This window comes from Typopeltis vanoorti, chromosome 9 (genome assembly GCF_054136105.1).
Source record: "Typopeltis vanoorti isolate ZY-2024b chromosome 9, IOZ_Tvanoo_1.0, whole genome shotgun sequence".
NCBI lineage: Eukaryota > Metazoa > Arthropoda > Arachnida > Uropygi > Thelyphonidae > Typopeltis > Typopeltis vanoorti.
This window is the reverse complement of record NC_143557.1, coordinates 68774762-68796783: the sequence shown is the minus strand read 5'-3', so window position 1 is coordinate 68796783 and position 22022 is coordinate 68774762. Positions and strand designations below refer to the sequence as shown.

Below are 22022 nucleotides of genomic sequence, written 5' to 3'. Positions count from 1 at the left end.
CCTTCCATATCAGCAACTGAGTCCATATGTCTTCAGCAGTCTTTCGGCAGAAAGATATAAGAAGAATATTAAACAACTTGAATACTACAAAATAGTCTGGTATGGCATCTCTCCTATTGTACTCAAACATTGTGCTCTTTGGGGGGGGGGGGGATATGAGACAGCCTCCCCTCCCTGCACCACTGCCAGTAGTGTTATCCTGTGGTACACTGCTGGTGCTTCAGACAAAAGAACCCCACAGAGAGGAATCACAAGTAACATGAAGTTAATGTCTCAAACAAAGGCATCCAAAGGTACCAAGCTTCTTTGACCACTTATAGCATCATCATCATCCTCAAATTCTGACATTTACCCTGAAGGGATGTACAGGATATGATAGTACTACATGAAAAATTTACATTATTACTAACTTCCTATCTACAATTTTCCTCCAAATCAGTCTGTTACTTGTCAAGACTCCAACATTATCAGATCTTATATTTCTATCGTCTAAGGCACTTTGTACTGTATCAATCCACCTATATCTTGGTCTTCCTCTGGGTTGTTTTCCTGCCAACCTGGCAGGGAACACTTGTTTTGCTAATCTTTCCTTGCCCATTCTGTTTAAGTGACAGTACCACCTGAGATTAGCTCTGCTAATGCATTCCTGATGCTGACAATGTCAAGTTCTTCCCTAATATCCTCGTTTTTAATATGATATTGCTATTGATGCCATCTGTTCATGCTTCTAATCTTTCTCAGGACTCTCGTATCTGCGGTCTCTAGTCTTTGGCCAAGTGTTTTACTTCTGAGCCGGCTCTCAGATCCATAAGTTAAAACTGGTTTGAACACTGTCTTGTATACAGCTAATTTAGTGTTCTGACCAATTTCTCTCTTATTCCATATAAATTTATTCAATTGACTTCCTACCATACAGCATTCTTGATTCTGTTGTCTATTTCCATATTTAATTTAACATCTTCACTAAAAATCATGCCTAAGTAGCTGAAATGTTTTATTTGTTCCACAGGTTCTCTGTTCACAACACAGTTGACATTTTCAACAATTCTACCTATTTTCATTGTCTTTGTCGTTTTAAAGCTGACCTTCATACCATATCAATTACAACAGTTATTCAATTTAGGGAATCTTGCAAACTTGTAGCAGATTTATTTAAAAGTACAACATCGTCCAAATAAAGCAAAGAGCTGACATTAACATCTCCAATTCTGATATCATGTTTAATACCACTTTCCTTCATAATGTGATCCATATAGATAATGAATAACAGAGGGAATAACGTACATCCTTGTCTCACACCAGATTTAACATTAAACCATCTTCCTGTACTTCCTTCAATTCTAAATGCTGACTTACAACTCAAATAAAGACTAAGTATTGCTTGATATAATGCCCCATTGACACCATATAACTGTAGCGTATTGAATACCTTTTCTCTTGGCACCTTGTCATATGCCTTTTCCAGATCGACAAAACTTAAATACAGATCTTTGTTATATTCCCATGCTTTCTCAACTATTTGTCGTAAAGTGAAGATCTGATCCTAACAGCCTCAATTTGGTCTGAATCCAGCTTGTTCTTCACCAAGCTTTTCTTCCACAATTCTTCTCAACTGTTTCTCAAGCATACTTGATAGATCTTGCCAGGAACACTCAGTAAGGAAATACCTCTGTAATTCTCACATTCAGTTTTATTTCCCTTTTTATATATGGGTACTATTAGAGCTCTATTCCAATCATCAGGAATTCGTCCCTCTGTCCAGGCTTTCTGAACTATACAGTGCAGCCACTGTAAGACTTTTATACCACCATACTTCAGCATTTCTGGTCAAATATCATCTACTCCTGCTGCGTTTCCATATTTCAAGCCTTTGATGGCTTTTTCTACTTCAAGTATGGATATGTATTCCTGACTGTATGCCTGTTGAGTGTTTTTTACCACTGTGCCATCACTGCTTGTTTCATTTAGCAATTTTTCGTATGGAGTTTATTACTCCATACTTCAAGGATATCTTTTTCTCCCATTTTCATGTCACCTTCATCATCTCTAATTACTCCTTTTACAGCACTCTTTCCTCCATTTCTAAACTTCTTCAATAACCTCCAAAATATCTTACCACCTTCTTGATATTTATTTTCTATGTTCTTGCCAAAGTCATGACTTTTGTTTAGCTAGTTTTTTACACAGTGTTTTACTTTCTTACATTTGTTTCTGTATTCTCTAAGAGCAGAAGCTGACTTATTTGCCAGGAACTTTTGATATACTTTCTTCTTTTCCTTCACTGCCTCTTTAACTCCCTGTGTCCACCATGGAGTTCTGATTTTTCTATTCTTGCAGACAACCTCACCACATGCCTCTCTGGCTGAATCAATCAGGGTTTTCTTCGAAGCTTGCCAATGAATCTCCTAGGTTTGGTTCCTGTTCTCAAAGTCTTTCATTATTTCTTCAATAATCTTTGTGTATTTTAGTCTACAGTTCACATCTGAGAGCTGCTCAACTTTTATTCGCTTTGGAACTTTCTTACATGTTCTTCTTTTCAATATGAAATTCAATTTTATCCTGCTCAAGACCAAATAGTGATCACATCGAATTTCAAATCCTCTGTACACTCTGGTGTCCTGCGCCAGGGATATAACACAGTCATGAGACTTTTCTTATTCCTTGCCTCTTCCCTCCATGTGAATTTGTGCACATTTTTATTTTGAAATGTGCACAAATTTAAAATGTGCACATGTCCTGAGCAGAAATCCAACAGATATTTGCCATTATTATTAGCTTTGCTCTTTTCTCCAAATTTTCCCAAAATATTTTTGTACGTCTCACAATGATTTCCTGCTCTGCTATTCAGATCCCCAACAAGGACCAACTTTTTCTTTTTCATTGTGTCAGTTGCTTTCTCTAAAGCATCAAAAAATTCCTCCACTTCAACCTTAGTAGAACCTTCTGTGGGTCCATAGGAACAAATAAGTCTCATTGTCCAATTCCCCATTCTCATATTTGCCCACATCACTCTACTTGAGACTGCCTGCCATTCAAGAAGATTCGCCTCGTATTTTGTGTTGAATACTATGCTACTCCTTCTTTTCCTTGATTGTCATTGCCTGAATATAACATTTTGTATTTATTGCTCAGAAAGATCTCACCAGTTTTGGTCTTTTTTGTTTCAGTCACGCCTATTATGTCGATCTGGTACTTATCTAATTCCTCAGCTAGCTCAATTTCTTTGCCATTCAGGCTTCTTATGTTGATAGTACCAATCTTTAACTCTGGTAATGTTGAGTTGGGGTGTGTTTTAAGGTTTGTTCCAGTAGCTGACTTTTCACTGTTCACCCCTGGTTCCCTGGCGAAAACAACTTGGGCCTTGTTTAACCGGGCGTCACCCCAGCCGGCATGAAATTTTGTCATGTTGTACCATCATTTTGTATATTGGTTTAAGCCAATAAAAATACAATTTGGTCGGCTAAATCCTAAATTGCCAGTCCATCCTCATTCGTTCAGCATCCAGGTAGATACCCAACAGGGTGCACCACGAAAAGGTGAGGATTGGACATTAGGTCAGAAGCCCTGGTTGGTTTTCCGCATTCCTTTAAAGGCTATGTGGAGGTTTCCTCTCAGTTATACAGCTTTGAGCCTTAAGCACCCCAACCATTTATAGCAACTATGATAAATACAAAACTTAAAAAGCTCCATGCCGGCTCAATCGTTGCCCGGAATAACAAGGATCGCATTGCTTGTTTGGGTGGAGGGCAAGCTTCGAAAAATAAGTTACAGTCTCCTAAATAACACTCTCTCAAGATATGTTCCTTAAACATAGGACTATCTAAATCCAAAGCCGAAGTCATCAGAAAAATACCCAAAGACAAAGTAATTGACATCTTGGCTCTCCAGGAAACCCATGTGCCTGACACAGCCCTCAATAGACTAAAGATCCCAGGCCTAATTCTCGTGTCTTATAACTGCCATCCCAAGCATGGTCTGGCAACCTATCAAATCTGGCCTGGCCTCAAGGACATAACCCAATATGTACCTGATGCAGAATATTCCATAGGTATTAAATTTCAATACATCCCATGCTGGAGTAGAGAAACTGAGGAACTTTTAGCCAAATATGAAGAGACTGAAGACCCAATTTTTGCTAAGGGGCTCATAGCAATGCTGGATAAAAACATAAAGGAAAAATGGATCTCAACCATCCATGAACTCAATTTCACCACATCTAGCCGGAAAAGCTGGTTGCTTCTGAGAAAATTAGGTGGGGCAGAACCAGCAACACACAAAACACAGAGATAACTCCTGATCAAATGGTTAATCATTTATTGAAAACCTCCAAGATATGTCCCAGCTCTATCAGAAAAATTACTGTGCAATCTTCGATCAGACAAATCCTGACAGGCACCGAGCTTCCTGAACATGTACACCTAGTATCTCACGAAGAGGTACAGGCAGCCTTAAAACTCACCAAAAATGGCAAGGCTGAAGGAGTGGCTCACCCCAAGCAATAGCGTGACGTCAGTGCACGTGCGATAGCGGAGAAGGCTGGAAGCCGTGACGTAAGACCACGTGAGTGAGTTGGCTGGACATTGTGGAATGCGAGAAATGCCGAGAAAGAAAAGTGGAAATAAAAGGGGCATGCACCCCTCACAAGAGGCTTTTTGTTCCTGGGTCTCCTTGTTTGTTCATCTCGCGGTGCCGTGAAGGGTGGCAGTGCCTCCATTCCGAAGGATTTCGATAAAGGCAGCAGCGGAACTCGGCGGTCGTATCTCCGCGGAAGGAATAAGCCCAGCAGTCCATAGAAAGCCAGATTGGAGCATGTGGACATTTTGTGTTATGGAAAGGCAGATTCCGGTAGAACATTGACGCAATACAGAACAAAAGGGCAGATAAGTAGACTTTATTTTTATTTAGCTGATTGTGAATGAGAGATTTGTGCCACGTTGTAAAAAACAGAAGAAAGAACATTAATGATATTAATTAGGACTGTGTTGCTATGATATAGAGAGAGTGGGTTACCTTAAATCTTACTGTCTCCTATTGTGATAGAGTTACATAATATGTTAAAGGAGGTTATGAATATGTCTAGAGTGAGGAATTGCTATTTAATGAAGGGATTGTAAAAGATATAAATGCTATTTTGTGTGGTTTGATTGAACTACTGAAAATGAGTTATTGTGATAATCATGCATGATTAAGGTAAATATTTAAGAGTATAAATAAGAATCTTACTTTAGAGAATTACAGCATAATCAGTTTTAAGTATACTTATATTATTGTATTATTTTAGCTCTATCCTGACTGTCAGGAACTCCCTTAAGATGGGAATTAAGCTTATTGTATTGTATGTACATATTATTTATGATATCTAAGAAACCTTGCTTTTGTATCTAACTAAGACTATCTGTGAATTTTGGAATCCGATGCATATAAAGGTAATACGAACCTATGCGGGAGACTAGACAAAGGTAGAGATTGGCCACTTCTGCAAAGTTGCTAGGTATCACTTAAGTACTGTCTTGAGATCACCTCTTGATTGATAATATTGTTTAATCTAATAGCGCTAAATGGTGCAGTGAAATATAAATTTTATATTTATATTTTGCTGATCTACCGCTATTATATAAATAGCGGTAGATCTCAGACACTCTGATACTCTGGTGTTGCCTCGATCTCAAGGCAATTCCATTGTCCCCCAGAGGTACCACGTGATACCCGATTGAGAGTTTAACGGGGATTTGTCCCAAAGATAGAAGAATAGATATATGAGTAGAAAGTCGACACAACACTATTCACTCATGACTTTCTATAAAATAAACTTGCTATATAGTCCTGACCTATAATTGTATCTAAGTCCTTCACTAATAAAGGTTCACATATCATTACACATTCAGATTACATTCATATAAATAACAAACTTTACTTATTTCTACTCGATGGTACCTCCATATTTCTGCATCTGCTTCAGTCTATCTTCTGTTTCATTAGGACAATTCTTTGTTTCCTTCAATCTTCCCCGGGTCAGGACTTCATAGTAATTACCAGCTTAAATATCGGGCGCATGCTGCTGACTTTTTAACAGCATAGTCTGCCGTTACCTTCCGGGAATCTAGGACAGGGTTACCCGCGGTAACCCGATCCTAGTCTAGAGGTATCGTTCGGCCATCCCCGAACCAGCACCAGGCTAAACCTTCACTACTCCAGGAAATCCAGAACTCCACGCGACGAAAAAAAAACCAAGAGAGCCTCTCGGGGGGGGGGGGGGGGTTCCTAACCCTTTTATATGTTCACCCTATCGGTAAAAAACCAAAACTTCACTGTTCATCCAGTACCTCGATTTCTTGTCACATGACCTCATGACGTCCATTCTCTCCTGCTTGTTTACTCCTCATGCCAAGCAAGCGACCACCTGGGGCAACTGACTGCTCCCCCCCCGAACTTCGAGCTCATTTTTTATGTTTCTTTAACAAGTTATTCTTATATTGAATTTAGTATCAACACAAAAACCATAACTCTCTTAATTTACACTTTATCTCTGGCAACTTTGTTTTATACATATTTATCTAAATTCCCTTTATTTTTGAATTTTTTATAAATTCTCCTTGAGCTGATTAATTATCTCTTTCTTCTTAAATCAATGTATTCAATATTTTCTAAATTTCACAACAATACCTACTTAGAAACAAGCATGTTTACTTAATTATTTTCCAGGGTTTTTACTTCTTTGCTCGTTATACCATGATAAGTGAAAATTTAACATTCTTAACTTATCAAGGTATAACAGCATCAAGGCCTGCTTTGAAAACTGCCTTCCTTTGTCTACTTACCACCCGCTGTAACTGGATAGTCAGATTTCTCTCTGGTCATTCATTGTGTGTCAGTGGATTGCACCCTCTCTTCGAGCTTTGCCACCAATGCAGCAATGCCTCAGGACTCTCTTATCTTACCTACCTTCTTTCTCCTATACATAAATGACCTACTCTTGATCACTACAAATCCTATCCATACCTTTGCCCACAATAGCATTCTCCATTCATCCTACTCCTTTGATAAACAATGAGGTTACCAGACATCCCTTACAACAAGATCATCTGCAACCAGTGCCTTAAACACTGATCTCCATACCATTCTTCATTGGGAAAGGATAACCTAGTCACTTCAATGCCACCAAAAATGCAGTCCTGCCTTTTCTCTTGCAAGAGGAATCTCAGCTCATCTTCCCTCATACTCTGTCAGACAGGATGAACTCCCCGTCCTTGTTCTGACATTTACCTCTAACCTTTCTTGGCACAAAACACATCACATCAATAGCTTCCTCAACCGCTAAAAGACTAGGTATTCTTTTCCACTCAAGAAGCTCTTTTACATCCACATGGCTACTAACCCCTACACAAATTCCAAATCTATCCATCCTTAGAATACTGCACACACATTTGGGATGGTGCACCTAAAACTTCCTGATGCTGTCCAGAGGAAAAGAGCAATTCTGCACATAGATGACCCTTCCCTCACAGGCTCACTTCAACTTCTATCTCACAGATGCAGTACTTCAGCTCTGTCTTCCTTTTCTACAAATATTTCCATGGTCAGTGCTCCAGTGAATTGGCAAATATCATTCTTCCACTTGCTGTTGGGCCTGTTAGAACAAGAGCAGCTGCTGTCCAACATCCCTGTACAGTACAACTGCATACTCATTAAACTTGTTCTCCTCTTCCTTATTTATTCCATCTATCTCTGTCCTCTGGAACAGCCTTCCTCGTGATGTGTTTCCCAACAATTCCCACAGCTCTTTAAGAAGAGTGTCAATAGGTTTCTTCTTTCTCAACCCTCATCTGCACCTCACACACAGTACTGATGTGCTTTAGATTCTTGTACCTCTTGTGTGTGTGTGTGGGGGGGGGGAATTGTATGCACATGATTCATGTTATATTATGACTAGCGATAATGATGCATAGAATGTAGTATAATGCATGTGAAACTATAGAGATTAAAACTTAAATTGTTCAACAATCCCTGTGGCACATATACTGGACAAACTTTCGATATGTTTGCAATCCACAGAAGTTTCGAAAACAAGATAAAAAAAAAAGTAGTCTTCTCTTCTCTAGACACTTCTAATACATCTCAAGTCAAATTTTTCAACCAATTCTGACCAAGCAAAAACAGAGCTATTTCTTCATCAGACTAAAATGATGAAGGAAAGGATCCTTTTTTCCACTTCTACAGGTCACACGATTCTATTATTTTTAACTGAATCTGAAATATAGTTATCTCTTATGATATTTATGCACTCCCGAGAATTTCTGTCAGTCAAACAAGTGGGCTGCATCCTTCACAGACACATCTACAGGTCACTTCAGTCAGATGATTTTAACCAAATCTGGAATACTGCTGTCTCTGATGTTGCTTAAGGTCCTCTGAATTCAGCCCAATAAATTAAAAAAAAAAAAAAAAAAAAATTGGGGGGGGGGGGAGGAATAGTTTCCTCTGTAGACAACACTACGTTTTTTCATCATTCAAGTCATTTTGACCAAATCTGAAATATAAATTTTCACAGTTTTAATGATACCTGCAACTGAAAGGTGATTTAGTTTCTGGATGCTCACTTTCTTAGAATATGCCTGGACCATCCTCCTCCTCCTCCGTATATTAGGCATGGCCTATTACAGTTCAAAACTGTGACCGCCCCAAGGATAAGGTGGTTAGTCCTATGCTTTTCGGTGTGTCCTATGTCTGTAGATGTGTGTGTTCAGGGGGGACAAAAGACCCAAGTTTCCGGATGAAAAAAAAACTCCTACCTCCATATGAGACTGGCTAACTCACCTTCAGCCGAAAGAGACCAGATGAAGGTTCCTCACATCTTGGATGGGAATCGAACCCAGGTCTTTCCAACCAAAGGGATTAGTCTATACCGACTGAGCTACGGAGGCTCTATGCCTGGACAAATTACACATTATCATGATAACATGTAACTGGTCTAACATTTTTCGCTAAATATGTGCACCAGCTTCCACACTTATCAGGTTTTTGCTCTGCACAACTTTTTGTTCGCTAAGTCTCAAAAATCCTCAAAGAACTGAAATTCAAGATGTCAGGATTGTTAAAAGAAATGAACTGGAAACTTTTGGCCATTTACAGAAATGAGTCGGAAAATTGTTTAAAACAGTGGCAGAACTGACAAGCATAGTATGTTGACCTTACCCAGCACAACAGAAGATGCTTTCTTTGAAGGAGGCCACGCCTAAACCCCAGTAACTGCTATATTCTTTCTTAAATTATGTCAGTCCAGAAATTTCTGAACAGTCCCCTTATATAAAGTCTCATACAGTGAAAATCATAACTAAGTGAAATGTTCATTGACCAAGAAGCTACTTATGTCACTCTATATGAGAAGTGAGGATTAAATATTTTACAATGATGAAACCATTTGTTTTAATGTTTGTATAGATATTGCTGCAAAAATCACAGCAGATGATAATGACCAACTTTCTTTAAACTGTCTTTTACATCCAAGCATTTCAGTGATTCTTTTAATACTATTGCTTATTTATTTACTTATTTTTTTGTGATGCGCACACACACACACACACACACACACACACACACACACACACACACACACACACACACACACACACACACACACACACACACAGGATTGTTAAAAACAGTGGAGAACACACAGAGCTCTCCAATGCACTGCTGTTTAAGGTTATTTTTCTAATTTTGTGAATGCAATGTCTACACAACACATACTATATTAGATACGCACCTCCTCTCTATAAACATCCTGTGATACAGTAAGTAATAAATTAGATGGAATAGCAGTACTTCCAATTACTGACTCTTCTGAGCAGTTTAGGCCTAGACACCTTGCTATATTCTGAGCTGTATATCTGGTGGCAGTTGCAGTCAATCCTAATATACACTTAATGCCCATTTTTCTAGTAAGAATCTAAAATAAATACATAAATAAAATAAAAGCATAAGTTGTTAGTTGCATGACAAGTGTTTTGAAAACGATGACACTACTTTTCCAGATAATAAACAAAAATATGTTTAACAGAACATTATTTTTATCACCTAATTAATAATTTATCAGTCTTGCACATTTTTTTGTTATTTTTAATCTTTTAATAAAAAAAAATTAGCTGGCTTTGATAGAAGTACCTTGAATTGGAAAGTACTTTCAAACAGTATAAAAAAAAATCAATTTTGATGTTCAGGCTTATGCATTGATTATTATTTGTGATGTTGTTTAAGGATATTAAACAGAGCTAAATTGGCATCTACAGAGGAATAATACAAGAGTATCAATACATGCACACAGGCACAACTTCTGTATGTGAGAATGAACAGGAGAAATACAGAGAGACCTACAGTTCTAAATAATGTCACCTACTGGCTTTGATTGGATGTTCTTAGCCATTGGGCTAATTGTCTGCCGATGAACGTCTCTGAAATGAATGGCAGTTTAATGAAACCATACTTGTTGAGGTTATAATTAGCAAGAACAGCAGCAGATACAAAGAAAAATCTCTCAAATTTAAATTGGGTTCAAATGGAGTAAGGTGGCTTTCTTCTAACAGATTCTGTCATGGGTATCAAAAGCATAGTCTGTTAAACCTGAGCAGCCATAGGGGTGGAAATAGATATAGTCTCAGTGCTTTAATATCCTAATGTGGCCTGTCTGGACCCACATAAATCCAGAGAATGCAGCTGATCTTAAGGTAAGTGGGTAAAGAATGCTAATTTTCTGTGTTTTGTAGGTGGTTACCAGGTTGTATTTTTTAGGATCTTGGCCATATTTTCAGGTGCCATATTTCATATATTTGTGACACACCTCTGTAAAGGTGAATAAATATTGCATTTAATGTGACAACTTATTTTTAATATGAAACTTGATTACTTAATTAGCATCAAAATAACAAAAAGTATGCTTTTTTTAAGCCAAATACAACTATAGATGCTAAAATAATTTTTAAGTTATGCATGAGCTGATCACATCACAGGATATAAGCATATCTGAACAAACAGAAGGGCTCTGCGTGTTATCATGACAAGTAACTCCAACTAGGATAAATATTAATCCCAGTAATCACAACATATCACAATTGCTTGTCCACAGTCACAGGATATAAGCATAACTGAACAAACAAAAGTGCATCACTTTTGTTTGTTCAACAGGTAACTCCGACTAGGACAAACGCTAATCCCGGTTTCACCAGAAGTCAAGTTCTTAAGACTCATATTTGACAGCAAACTCAGTTTTCTCCTTCATATACATCAGTTACAAGAAAAGTGCTGTAAAAACAATGAACACTCTATCCACCCTATCTTCCATCTTCTGGGCTGCTAACAGATGTTCTTTGCTTCATGTGTACAGGGCACTGATAAGTTCAAAACTTGATTATGAGTCCCAAGTCTATTCTTCTTCCAGGGAGAGTACTTTGCGATGGCTAAACCCTTTTTGCCATCAGAATTGCAAATGGGACATTCCAAACATTACCTATTCCTAGTCTGTATGTCACAGCAAATGAACCATCTTTGTCACTTCAATATAAACATTTGTCTCTGTTATACATAACAAAAAGAAAATCCCTCCCGAACCACCCCATTTGTCCACTATTTTTCATCCACAGTGGGATAATCTTTACAACATTAGACAAGTTGCCAATAAATCTTTTAGTTTGCTAGTAAAAACTCTCCTACAAACTCTAGAGATTGCAGTAGGCAACATAGCCCTGACACTAGCAAATACACTTTCCCTGTGGCACTCATACATACCAAATGCATACTTTTTCTTTCAGCAGGCTACCAATATTCTTCACCTCTTCTGTTATCCACCAGCAGCTCTTCAAAGCTCACAGAACTGAATACTCTGATTTTGTGCCTGTTTACACAGATGGCTCAAAATCAGAGGACTCAGTGGAATCTTCTACCATCTTTCCAGACAGCATTATATCTGTACAAATCCCACTAGAGTGTATGAACTTTACAGTTGAGCTGTATGAGATAGAATTTGCACTAAAATACACCAGATTGCATTGCTCCCAAAGATGCATAATATGTTTGGACTCACAAAATTCTCTTTTGACAATAAAAAGTCTAGAGCTACAAAAACATCAGTGATCTCTTGAATCCAATACCTCTTTCAACTATGGAAACTACACTGAAATATCCACTCTCTGCCTGTACATGATTATTACAGGCAGATTATCAGGCACAAACAGCTATCCCATTGGTGGTCATTTTGGAATAGAGAGAGACTAATAATGAACTCCACCAAATTATGCCTGAAATTAAATGTCAGTCTAGTCTGTATAGCATTTGAACAGAGGAAGTTGTACTTCCATGGCTATGCATAGGTCATAGTTAGCTCACACGCTCCTTCCTGTTGAGGGGTGATAATGTGCCTGTGTGCGAGTTTTGTAATGCTGGTCTCATCATTCATTATTATTATTATTATTATTTGACACCTCCAGGGAGTCCAAGGACTCACTGAGGGAGGGCACCTGCTCTACAACTCCGTCTCTGCCATTCAATCACCAACTTACCGTAACTACACCAACGCCATCTACCGCCGACCACCACTAGTATTTCCACAAACAATCACAAACATCCAGGCCCTTAACGGGATTCGAACCCACAGCCTTTTGGCAGGAGAGTGGATAAGCTATCCACTTGGCCAACCAGGCCGGCATCATCATATTTTAATTGACTATACTCATTTCATAAATGAGCACAATCATTAATTTAATCAAATTCATAATCTGTTTGAGTACTATACACTTAAGTCGATTTTTTCACACTCAAGAGATATTTCATTTGTTTTTAAAATTTTTATGTACATTCAACATCTTTTACCATATATAGATCATTTATGATATTTTTATCTATAAAGTTGTTACTTGTATATATCACTTTTAATACCTGGTTGTTGTTTCTTATTCATGATCATGAACTTTTATTCACAAAAAGACAGAAAACAAAATGAACTACCATAATAACATATATCATCATCATCATCATCATCAAATTCCTGCCATGTACCCTCAAGGGGTGTACAGGATAACTACATGAAAAAAATTACATCATTATTAATTTCCTATCTACAATTTTCCTCCAAATCAGTCTGTTACTTGTCAAGACTCCAACATTATCAGATCTTATATTTCTATCGTCTAAAGCACTTTGAACCGTATCAATCCACCTACATCTTGGTCTTCCTCTGGGTCGCTTTGCTGCCAACCTGGCAGAGAACACTTGCTTTGCTAATCTTTCCTCGCCCATTCTGTTTAAGTGACAGTACCACCTGAGATTAGCTCTGCTAACGCATTCCTGGATGCTGACAATGTCAAGTTCTTTCCTAATATCCTCATTTTTAATATGATATTGCCATTGATGCCATCTGTTCACGCCTATAATCTTTCTCAGGACTCTCATATCTGTGGTCTCTAGTCTTTGGTCAAGTGTTTTACTTCTGACCTAGCTCTCAGATCCATAAGTTAAAACTAGTTTGAACACTGTCTTGTATACAGCTAATTTAGTGTTCCGACTAATTTCTCTCTTATTCCATATGAATTTATTCAATTGACTTCCCACCATACCAGCTTTGCTGATTCTGTTGTCTATTTCTATATTTAATTTACCATCTTCAGTAAAAATCGTGCCTAAATAGCTGAAATATTTTACTTGTTCCACAGGTTCTCCATTCACAACACAGTTGACATTTTCAATGCTTCTGCCTATTTTCATTGTCTTTGTCTTTTTATTGCTGACCTTCATACCATATCTATTACAACAGCTATTCAATTTAGTCAGAGAATCTTGCAGACTTGTAGCAGATTTATTTAGAAGTATAACATCATCTGCATAAAGCAAAGAGCTGACATTAACATCTCCAATTTTGATATCATGTTTAATACCACTTTCCTTCATAATGTGATCCATATAGATAATGAATAACAGAGGGGATAATGTACATCCTTGTCTCACACCAGATTTAACATTAAACCATCTTCCTGTACTTCCTTCAATTCTAACTGCTGACTTACAACTCAAATAAAGACTAAGTATTGCTTGATATAATGCCCTATTGACACCATATAAGTGCAGTGTATTGAATAGCTTCTCTCTTGGCACCTTGTCATATGCCTTTTCCAGATCGACAAAACTTAAATACAGATCTTTGTAATATTCCCATGCTTTCTTGACTATTTGTCGTAAAGTGAAGATCTGATCCTGACAGCCTCTATTTGGCCTGAATCCAGCTTGTTCTTCACCAAGCTTTTCTTCCACAATTCTTCTCAACCGTTTCTCAAGTATACTTGCATAGATCTTGTAGGAACACTCAGTAGGGAAATACCTCTGTAATTCTCACATGCAGTTTTATTTCCCTTTTTATATATGGGTACTATGAGAGCTCTACTCCAATCATCGGGAATTCGTCCCTCTGTCCAGGCTTTCTGAACTATGCAGTGCAGCCACTGTAAGACTCTTATACCACCATACTTCAGCATTTCTGGTCGAATATCATCTACTCCTGCTGCCTTTCCACATTTCAAGCCTTTGATGGCTTTTTCTACTTCTAGTATGGATATGTATTCATGACTGCATGCCTGGTCAGTGTTTTTTACCACTGTGCTGTCATCACTGCTTGTTTCATTTAGCAGTTTTTCAAAGTAATTACTCCATACCTCAAGGATATCTTTTTCTCCCGCTTCAATGTCACCTTTATCATCTCTAATTCCTTTTACAGCACTCTTTCCTCCATTCTTAAGCTTCTTCAACAACCTCCAGAATATTTTGCCACCTTCTTGATATTTATTTTCTATATTCTTGCCAAAGTCCTCCCATGACTTTTGTTTAGCTAGTTTTACACAGTGTTTAGCATTCTTGCATTTGTCTCTATATTCTCTAAGAGCACAAGCTGACTTATTTGACAGGAACTTTTGGTATGTTTTCTTCTTTTCCTTCACTGCCTCTTTAACTTCCTGTGTCCACCAGGGAGTTCTGATTTTTTTATCCTTACAGACAACCTCACCACATGCCTCTCTGGCAGAATCAATCAATGTTTTCGTCAGAGTTTGCCACTGAATCTCCAAGGTTTGATTCCTGTTCTCAAACTCTTTCATTTTTTCTTCAATAATCTTTGTGTATTTTAGCCTACAGTTCACATCTGAGAGCTGCTCAACTTTTATTCGCTTTAAAACTTTCTTACATGTTATTCTTTTCAATATGAAATTCAATTTTATCCTGCTCAAGACTAAATAGTGATCACTTCCAATTTCAAATCCTCTGTACACTCTGGTGTACAGAGGATCATACAGAGAAAACATCACTATCAACAATAACATAGTCAATGAGACTATTCTTATTCCTAGCCTCTTCTCTCCATGTGAATTTGTGCACATTTTTATGTTGGAACATGGTGTTAGTAATAACCAATCCATGTCCTGAGCAGAAATCCAACAGAATATTTGCCATTATTATTAGCTTTGCTCTTTTCTCCAAATTTTCCCAAAATATTTTTGGATGTCTCACAATCATTTCCTACGTTGCTATTTAGATCCCCAACAAGAACCAACTTTTCCTTCTTCATTGTGTCAGTTGCTTTTTCTAATGCCTCAAAAAATTCCTCCAGTTCTACCTTAGTAGAACCTTCTGTGGGACCATAGGCACAAATAAGTCTCATTGTCCAGTTCCCCATTCTCATTTTTGCCCACATTACTCTACTTGAGACTGCCTGCCATTCAAGAAGATTCGCCTCGTATTTTGTGTTGAATACTATGCTACTCCTTCTTTTCCTTGATTGTCATTGCCTGAATATAACATTTTGTATTTATTGCTCAGAAAGATCTCACCAGTTTTGGTCTTTTTTGTTTCAGTCACCCCTATTATGTCGATCTGGTACTTATCTAATTCCTCAGCTAGCTCCATTTCTTTGCCATTCAGGCTTCTTATGTTGATAGTACCGATCTTTAACTCTGGTGATGTTGAGTTGGGGTGTGTTTTAAGGTTTGTTCCAGTAGCTGACTTTTCGCTGTTCGCCCTGGTTCCCTGGCGAAAACAATGGGGGCCTTGTTTAACCGGGCGACGCCCCAGCCGGCATGAAATTTTGTCATGTTGTACCATCATTCTGTATTTTGGTTTAACCAATAAGAATACAATTTGGTTGGCTAAATCCCAAATTGCCTTTAGGCAATTTGGGATTAATAACATATATCATGTATGAATTCAAAATTTTAGTTTTATTTTATTTGTTGGATAAAAACTGATGCTATAAATTGTTTAGAAGATGTTATAGAAATATCGTCAGCAATGATTATCAATGTGAATTAAAATTTTCTTGTGCTTCAAAGCAATTTATTTAATGTTTGTTTCTAAAAAAAAATTGTATTAAATTGTAATTACTTACATTACATTAAATTGTAATGACTATTCAAAAAGTTATTACATCATATTTTTTTCCCCTTTTACATTATATGACTAATACTATGAAGATATGAAGTTTATGATTCATTGTGCTGCTCTTATCCACATGATCTTGTTTGCCATAACAGCTGTCACCAAGCTTCTGCATAAGAAAAATAACATAAACAACTTATAAATTACATCTTACAATTAGGAATACTTCTGCCTAATTCCTCACTGGAATTAAATTTAATTTCTGCTATGTTTATGAAGAAGAATGTGAAGTTGGTTGACTATTTTATGCATACACAATCATAAAATACTTAAATAACCATACGTGGTGTTTGTTGATGCTGAAGTCTGATTGGATCACTTTTCTATTTGATGTAGATTAATTAACTTCTAGATGCTCAGTAACCAGAACATGCTTGTAAAGAGGAATAATATTCATATTACTCATCTTTCTCTCTCTTATATAATATCAAACAGTGATTCAGATAAATAGCATACTGTTCCTCATGACAATGAATACAAAAATATTTTCTTTGTGATAAAGGAACCATACAGCAAGTTAAACGATTACTCTATTTGTGACAATTGCCTATTCTTAGTGGAGGTCATCAGTAGCTTACAAAGTACCATACATATTTGGTTTCTATAGCAGAATTTCATTATCTGATTCTTACTATTCTGATATTTATTTAATCTGAATGCTAAATGTAAATAAGCTTATGACTTCTCACAGGTGATATTCAATTGTAAATCTCATCTACATTTGAATTTCATTTGAGATGTATCTGCCAATAAAAACCACATCTATCACAGAAGATAGGTATTATTAAAACTCATATACATCAATCTCACTCTATTTTCTTCTGATATCCTTCTGTTGGAAGAACTAAATCAAATAAAAATCACCACGAGTATTCATGAATATAACCCAAGCTGACATCCAGAAAATATCTATAGATATCATCCCTCAAACAGACTGGTCTGATTTAAAAAGAGCTTCACACCCCCTGCTTTAAAGGAACATCAAAACAAATATGGGTTCTCTGCAGATATAATCTATGCACTACCTTTAAACCACTTTGGAAAATGTCTTCCTTTTACTATCCACCAAAGATATAAATTACCATTCTTCTTGCCTAGTGTCTATCAAGTATCCTGTTCATGATGACTTTGTTATTTCTGACAGGTGGGTCATTCTTCTGAGATTAGAATCCAGGAACATCTGGACTATGCCAGATTTCTGGAATTTGATAAGTCTGGGCTTCCAACAATAAATACATGCATGCTATTCACTTATGTTTCAAATGTTGTCAATCAGTCTTCTCTCCTTGATGATTCCTTGTAACAAGAAAGAAATCTACAAGAGTTAATAAATTATATTATTCTCTACACGTGGTACTTGTTATTTAACAGTATCTCTTGTCTGCATTGCATATTTTCTCTTTGAAACATTAACTAGCTGAATATCATGACCAGAAAACTTTTTGATATCTACATTATTTAAGTTTCTTCTGATTTCTTTCTGGTGAAAGACTACAGACCATGTGATCTACCCATGGCTGTTCATTGCAAAATATAGATTCTCTGTCGATCCATTTCTATATGCAAGTTCACACTAACTTTTCAAAAATCTTCACCACCATCACCACTACTCCATAGATACTGATAGATAAAGAACAAGACACATCAGTCTTTACACCACCCTTGTGCAAATGGGATTATCATACATTCCTTCCACTCCTGTAGAAAGAGTCAGTTTCTTTTTATACTCAGACTTTCTGTATGTAACTCTTCTGGCCTGTGCCTTATAATTTTTATAAGCAACATCATCCTTATGCATATGGCATAAGGATGATGTTTTTTCTTTTTGAAAAAGATATTCTTTTATCTTTTTCTTGAGAATCTCATGATTATGCACATCCATTTCACTTCTATCCTATTTACTCTTCACACTATGGTTAGAGCTGAAGAGGAGATCTCATTAGCATATCCAGAAGGAGAACTGATTACAAAAAGCATAAAGAGTTTATGCTTATCTGATAATCTAGTTGGTTGATGGATGATATGCATTAGATTATTATTTGAGAAAATACTTCATCACTTCATTCTTGACCAGTGAATTTGAAAAGGGAAGATGATTCACTGTTTTGTTAGTTGGACTGTGTAATATCAGTCTTCATGAATAACAAGTTGAAGAAGTCAAGAAACTTTTTTAGAATTTGAAGAATGGTAAAGAAAACAGATTGATGTTACTGAGTGGGGCAAGGAAAACTTAAGCCAGAGAAGTCGAAAATAGAGGAGTCTAGATGTGGCATTTTTTTTGCAAAAAAAATAAAAAAAAAAAAAAAATAAATAAGCTAACGCTTTTTTTGTACCCATATAGGGAGTAGGCGAGGCCGTTTAGCCCTATCTAACCTTTGGAGACTGAGTGGGCAGTTCAATCTCAACTGGCAGCCAATCAGAGATAGCTGGCCCAAGGCTATCACTAATTAAGTGGCACTCAGTGAAGAGAGACGGCTCAACAAGTGCTGCCATCTCGTGGTCCCTAACCCTAACACACTATATTTAATGTCTGAAATAATGTGGGTTCTACGGTCAATTTTCTTGAGTTTACGGGACGAAAAACCCGAGTTTCCGGGAGAAAAAACTCGCTTGTCCATGCCAGAGATTGACTAACTTGGAAACCGTTCAAAAAAAAGCTTAGAAAAATTTCCTCTAGTCGACGACTAGATTCGAACCAAAGTCTTCCTTTGTGTGGTCAAGCGCCGTGGTGTGCAAACGCCACATCCAACTGAACTACAGGCTTTGCAAGTAACATTAAATCTCACAATGGCATAAATGCCCTTCTTTATGATTTCTGGTAATATAAATCATACTGAATACAGTTTAGACAGTTATGACATATAATGGTTGCAATTGATAAGACGTTCATTCAAAAACTGAGGCCCACTGGTGATATGCATCATTTATGATTTGCATTTATGCTGTTGGTTTGGTGAAGCAGATGTGGAAATGTTTTTTTTTTTTTATTGTTGTTGAATTGTTTTGGTGTGTTTATGAGGGAGGTTTCTTTTAATCACACAGATTAAAAAGAGACTGACCCTTGGAGGCAAGCCCACTAGCTCAAATGATCATGACCAGGACATCAAGGACAGCCCATCTTGCTGAGACTAACAGGATCCTCTTCTTTCTGGATGTCCATGGGTCATACTGCACGACAAGACATAAGATCCCAGTGATGACGTTCTGGAAGACAAGATAGTAATAAAGACTCAGGAAAAGTAGAGCAAAGAATATGAGAAGAAAAGCATTACAAAAAAGAATAAGAACGAAACCTCCCAGCACCATCACTGGGAGGTTCTCTCCACCATGAACAGGTGCCTCGTGTGGAGAGGTTGAGAATCTCTGGATGTACAAGTATACTTACAACTTTTGACCATTCACATTCCAACCTATTTAACAGCTTTCATTTTGAGGTTTGGTGAAGGATTAGATACCACTGTTGGTATTTTTGGTGTTTATCAGAACTCTTGCACCCATGATTTATTTACTTGGATGAATCAGGGAATATGTGGCTGTTTGACACAAAAAGAAAAATAAATAAATACACCACGTATAATGAGCTTGAAGTTCTGGAATTGTAGAGCATGTTATCACTTTCTCTCTCTCTCACACACACACACACACAATATTCACTGTCAAAAGAATTGAGCTCTACATAAATGCAGGTTTCACATGGAAAGCTGTAAGTTGTGAAGCATTACTATGGACAATGCTTATTGCCATTGCAGGAAATAATAATTAATTATAATTAATGCCATTAAGTTGTGTGCATGCTTTTTTTTTTTTTTTACTTAAATTTACTAAGCAATTATATCATACTGCATATTTGATACATATGTAGAACTGTTGATACCATATTTGATTGTTACCCTGTCATTTTCACAATTAAGCTATCATTCCACCATTTAAATTATACTGAGCTGATCACAATATGTTGAGTGAAAATTTATATTTAGTCCTGATTTCTCTCTCCTGCCTTCTTTCATCAACAGTCACTTTGAAAATAATCTTACCTTATACAGCTGGAGATAAGATGGCCTGAAATTATGGGACCATTCAGACAAACAATGTGCTTCATCAATACATGCAAAAGCAATTGAGGGTAATTCTGCAGGAAGAAATCCTCCAACTACCGTTTCTGGAGAGACCAATAATACATGAGCATCCCCCTCAGTAACAGCCTCCAAAGAATGCTTTCTTTGCTCTGGTGTCATTCCACTATGAAAACAAACTGCTCGCAATAATGGTGGCAATCTAGCTACCTACAAATAAAATTTTAAAAAAATAAGTAATAATAATAACAAAGATGATTTTCTTTTAAGTGGCTTGAAGCACTATATTTGATCTCTAGAGGAGGAGGATTTATGCAATATTAACGCTTAACTCACCCACTATACTACAGATTTATGGAGCGAGATAAACAAAAATAAATGAATTAAGTAGTACACTTTTTTTAATCTAATTAAGAAGTATAAACACTATTTTAAATTAGTTTCAAGTTATAATTACAGTTGAACATACTTTCATCTATAGCATAGGTAGCCAACAGCAGGCCCATGGGCCACATGCGACCCGTAACATGATTTTGTGCGGCCTGCACAGGATAAAAACTATATTAAATTATATGTATTATCAATTTAGCTATTAGTTTTGACTGCAGATTTCCGATTGATATACTAGTTATATTCATTATTTCTGATGACGGAAACAATTCGTCAACAATCATCACAAAGAAGCAGACTGACCGAACCACCTTCAGGATTTGTTACGAATATCGTTGTCATCATTGAAAATCGACTTTGATGAACTTGTTGCCGCACATGAATGCCCACAGTGTTCTCATTAAGTTGTATTACATGTAAAAAAACCAGAAATATGTAATTAAATTTAATTTAACAACTTATATTTAAATCAATCAAGTATATTATATTGTTCTCCCAGTAGTAAAATGATTTAACAAATATAGTAATTCAATATATATAACTATTGCCTTGGCAGAGTTTATTTTTATTTAAGTTCTGTCTAAAAGTGTGCGGCCCATGGTGCTACCACTTATCATATATTGGCCCTCGTATAGAATGAAGTTGGCCACGCCTGATCTATAGAATAGATGGGATTGAGTTTGAGGTTGCAATCTGAGTGGTCAGTGTAAGTACTCATGTAAAATAGGTGATTTTTATCCATTTTATTGTGTTCTTTTCTTCAGAAAATTAATGTTTTAATAGCATGTTAGTGTAGATTTTTTGTGTTTTACAGTATTAAGTTTTTATAACATATCTTTACTGAGATATTGCAATATTAAATACAGCTGTAAAATGGAGCCAAAGATGCACACAAAAATGAAATGCTAAACAGTGGTGGCTCGTGGCTTCAAATTGTGTGGAGGTGCTGCAACTTTCGAAATATACATACACACTGTAACTACAGTGTATACGTGTTTGGATAAAATATCAAAATTATGGTTAAAAAAAAAATTAAACATGAAAAAATATTGTTTATTATCGATAAAATTATAGTTTGGTATAATTCAAAATTACTTA

The 22022-nt window shown here is 36.7% G+C and overlaps 1 protein-coding gene across 1 annotated transcript in view; it reads right to left on the bottom strand.

Annotated features, from left to right (window-relative positions):
* Window positions 1-22022, bottom strand: part of RecQ4 (RecQ4 helicase) — a 261720-nt gene that overhangs the window by 110029 nt on the left and 129669 nt on the right. Inside the window, exons 7-8 of the mRNA XM_090397875.1 lie at window positions 20496-20744; window positions 9764-9946 (exon numbers count right to left, since the gene is read on the bottom strand). Of these exons, the coding sequence (XP_090254001.1) occupies window positions 9764-9946; window positions 20496-20744 (432 nt within the window). The remainder of the gene's footprint in view (window positions 1-9763; window positions 9947-20495; window positions 20745-22022) is intronic.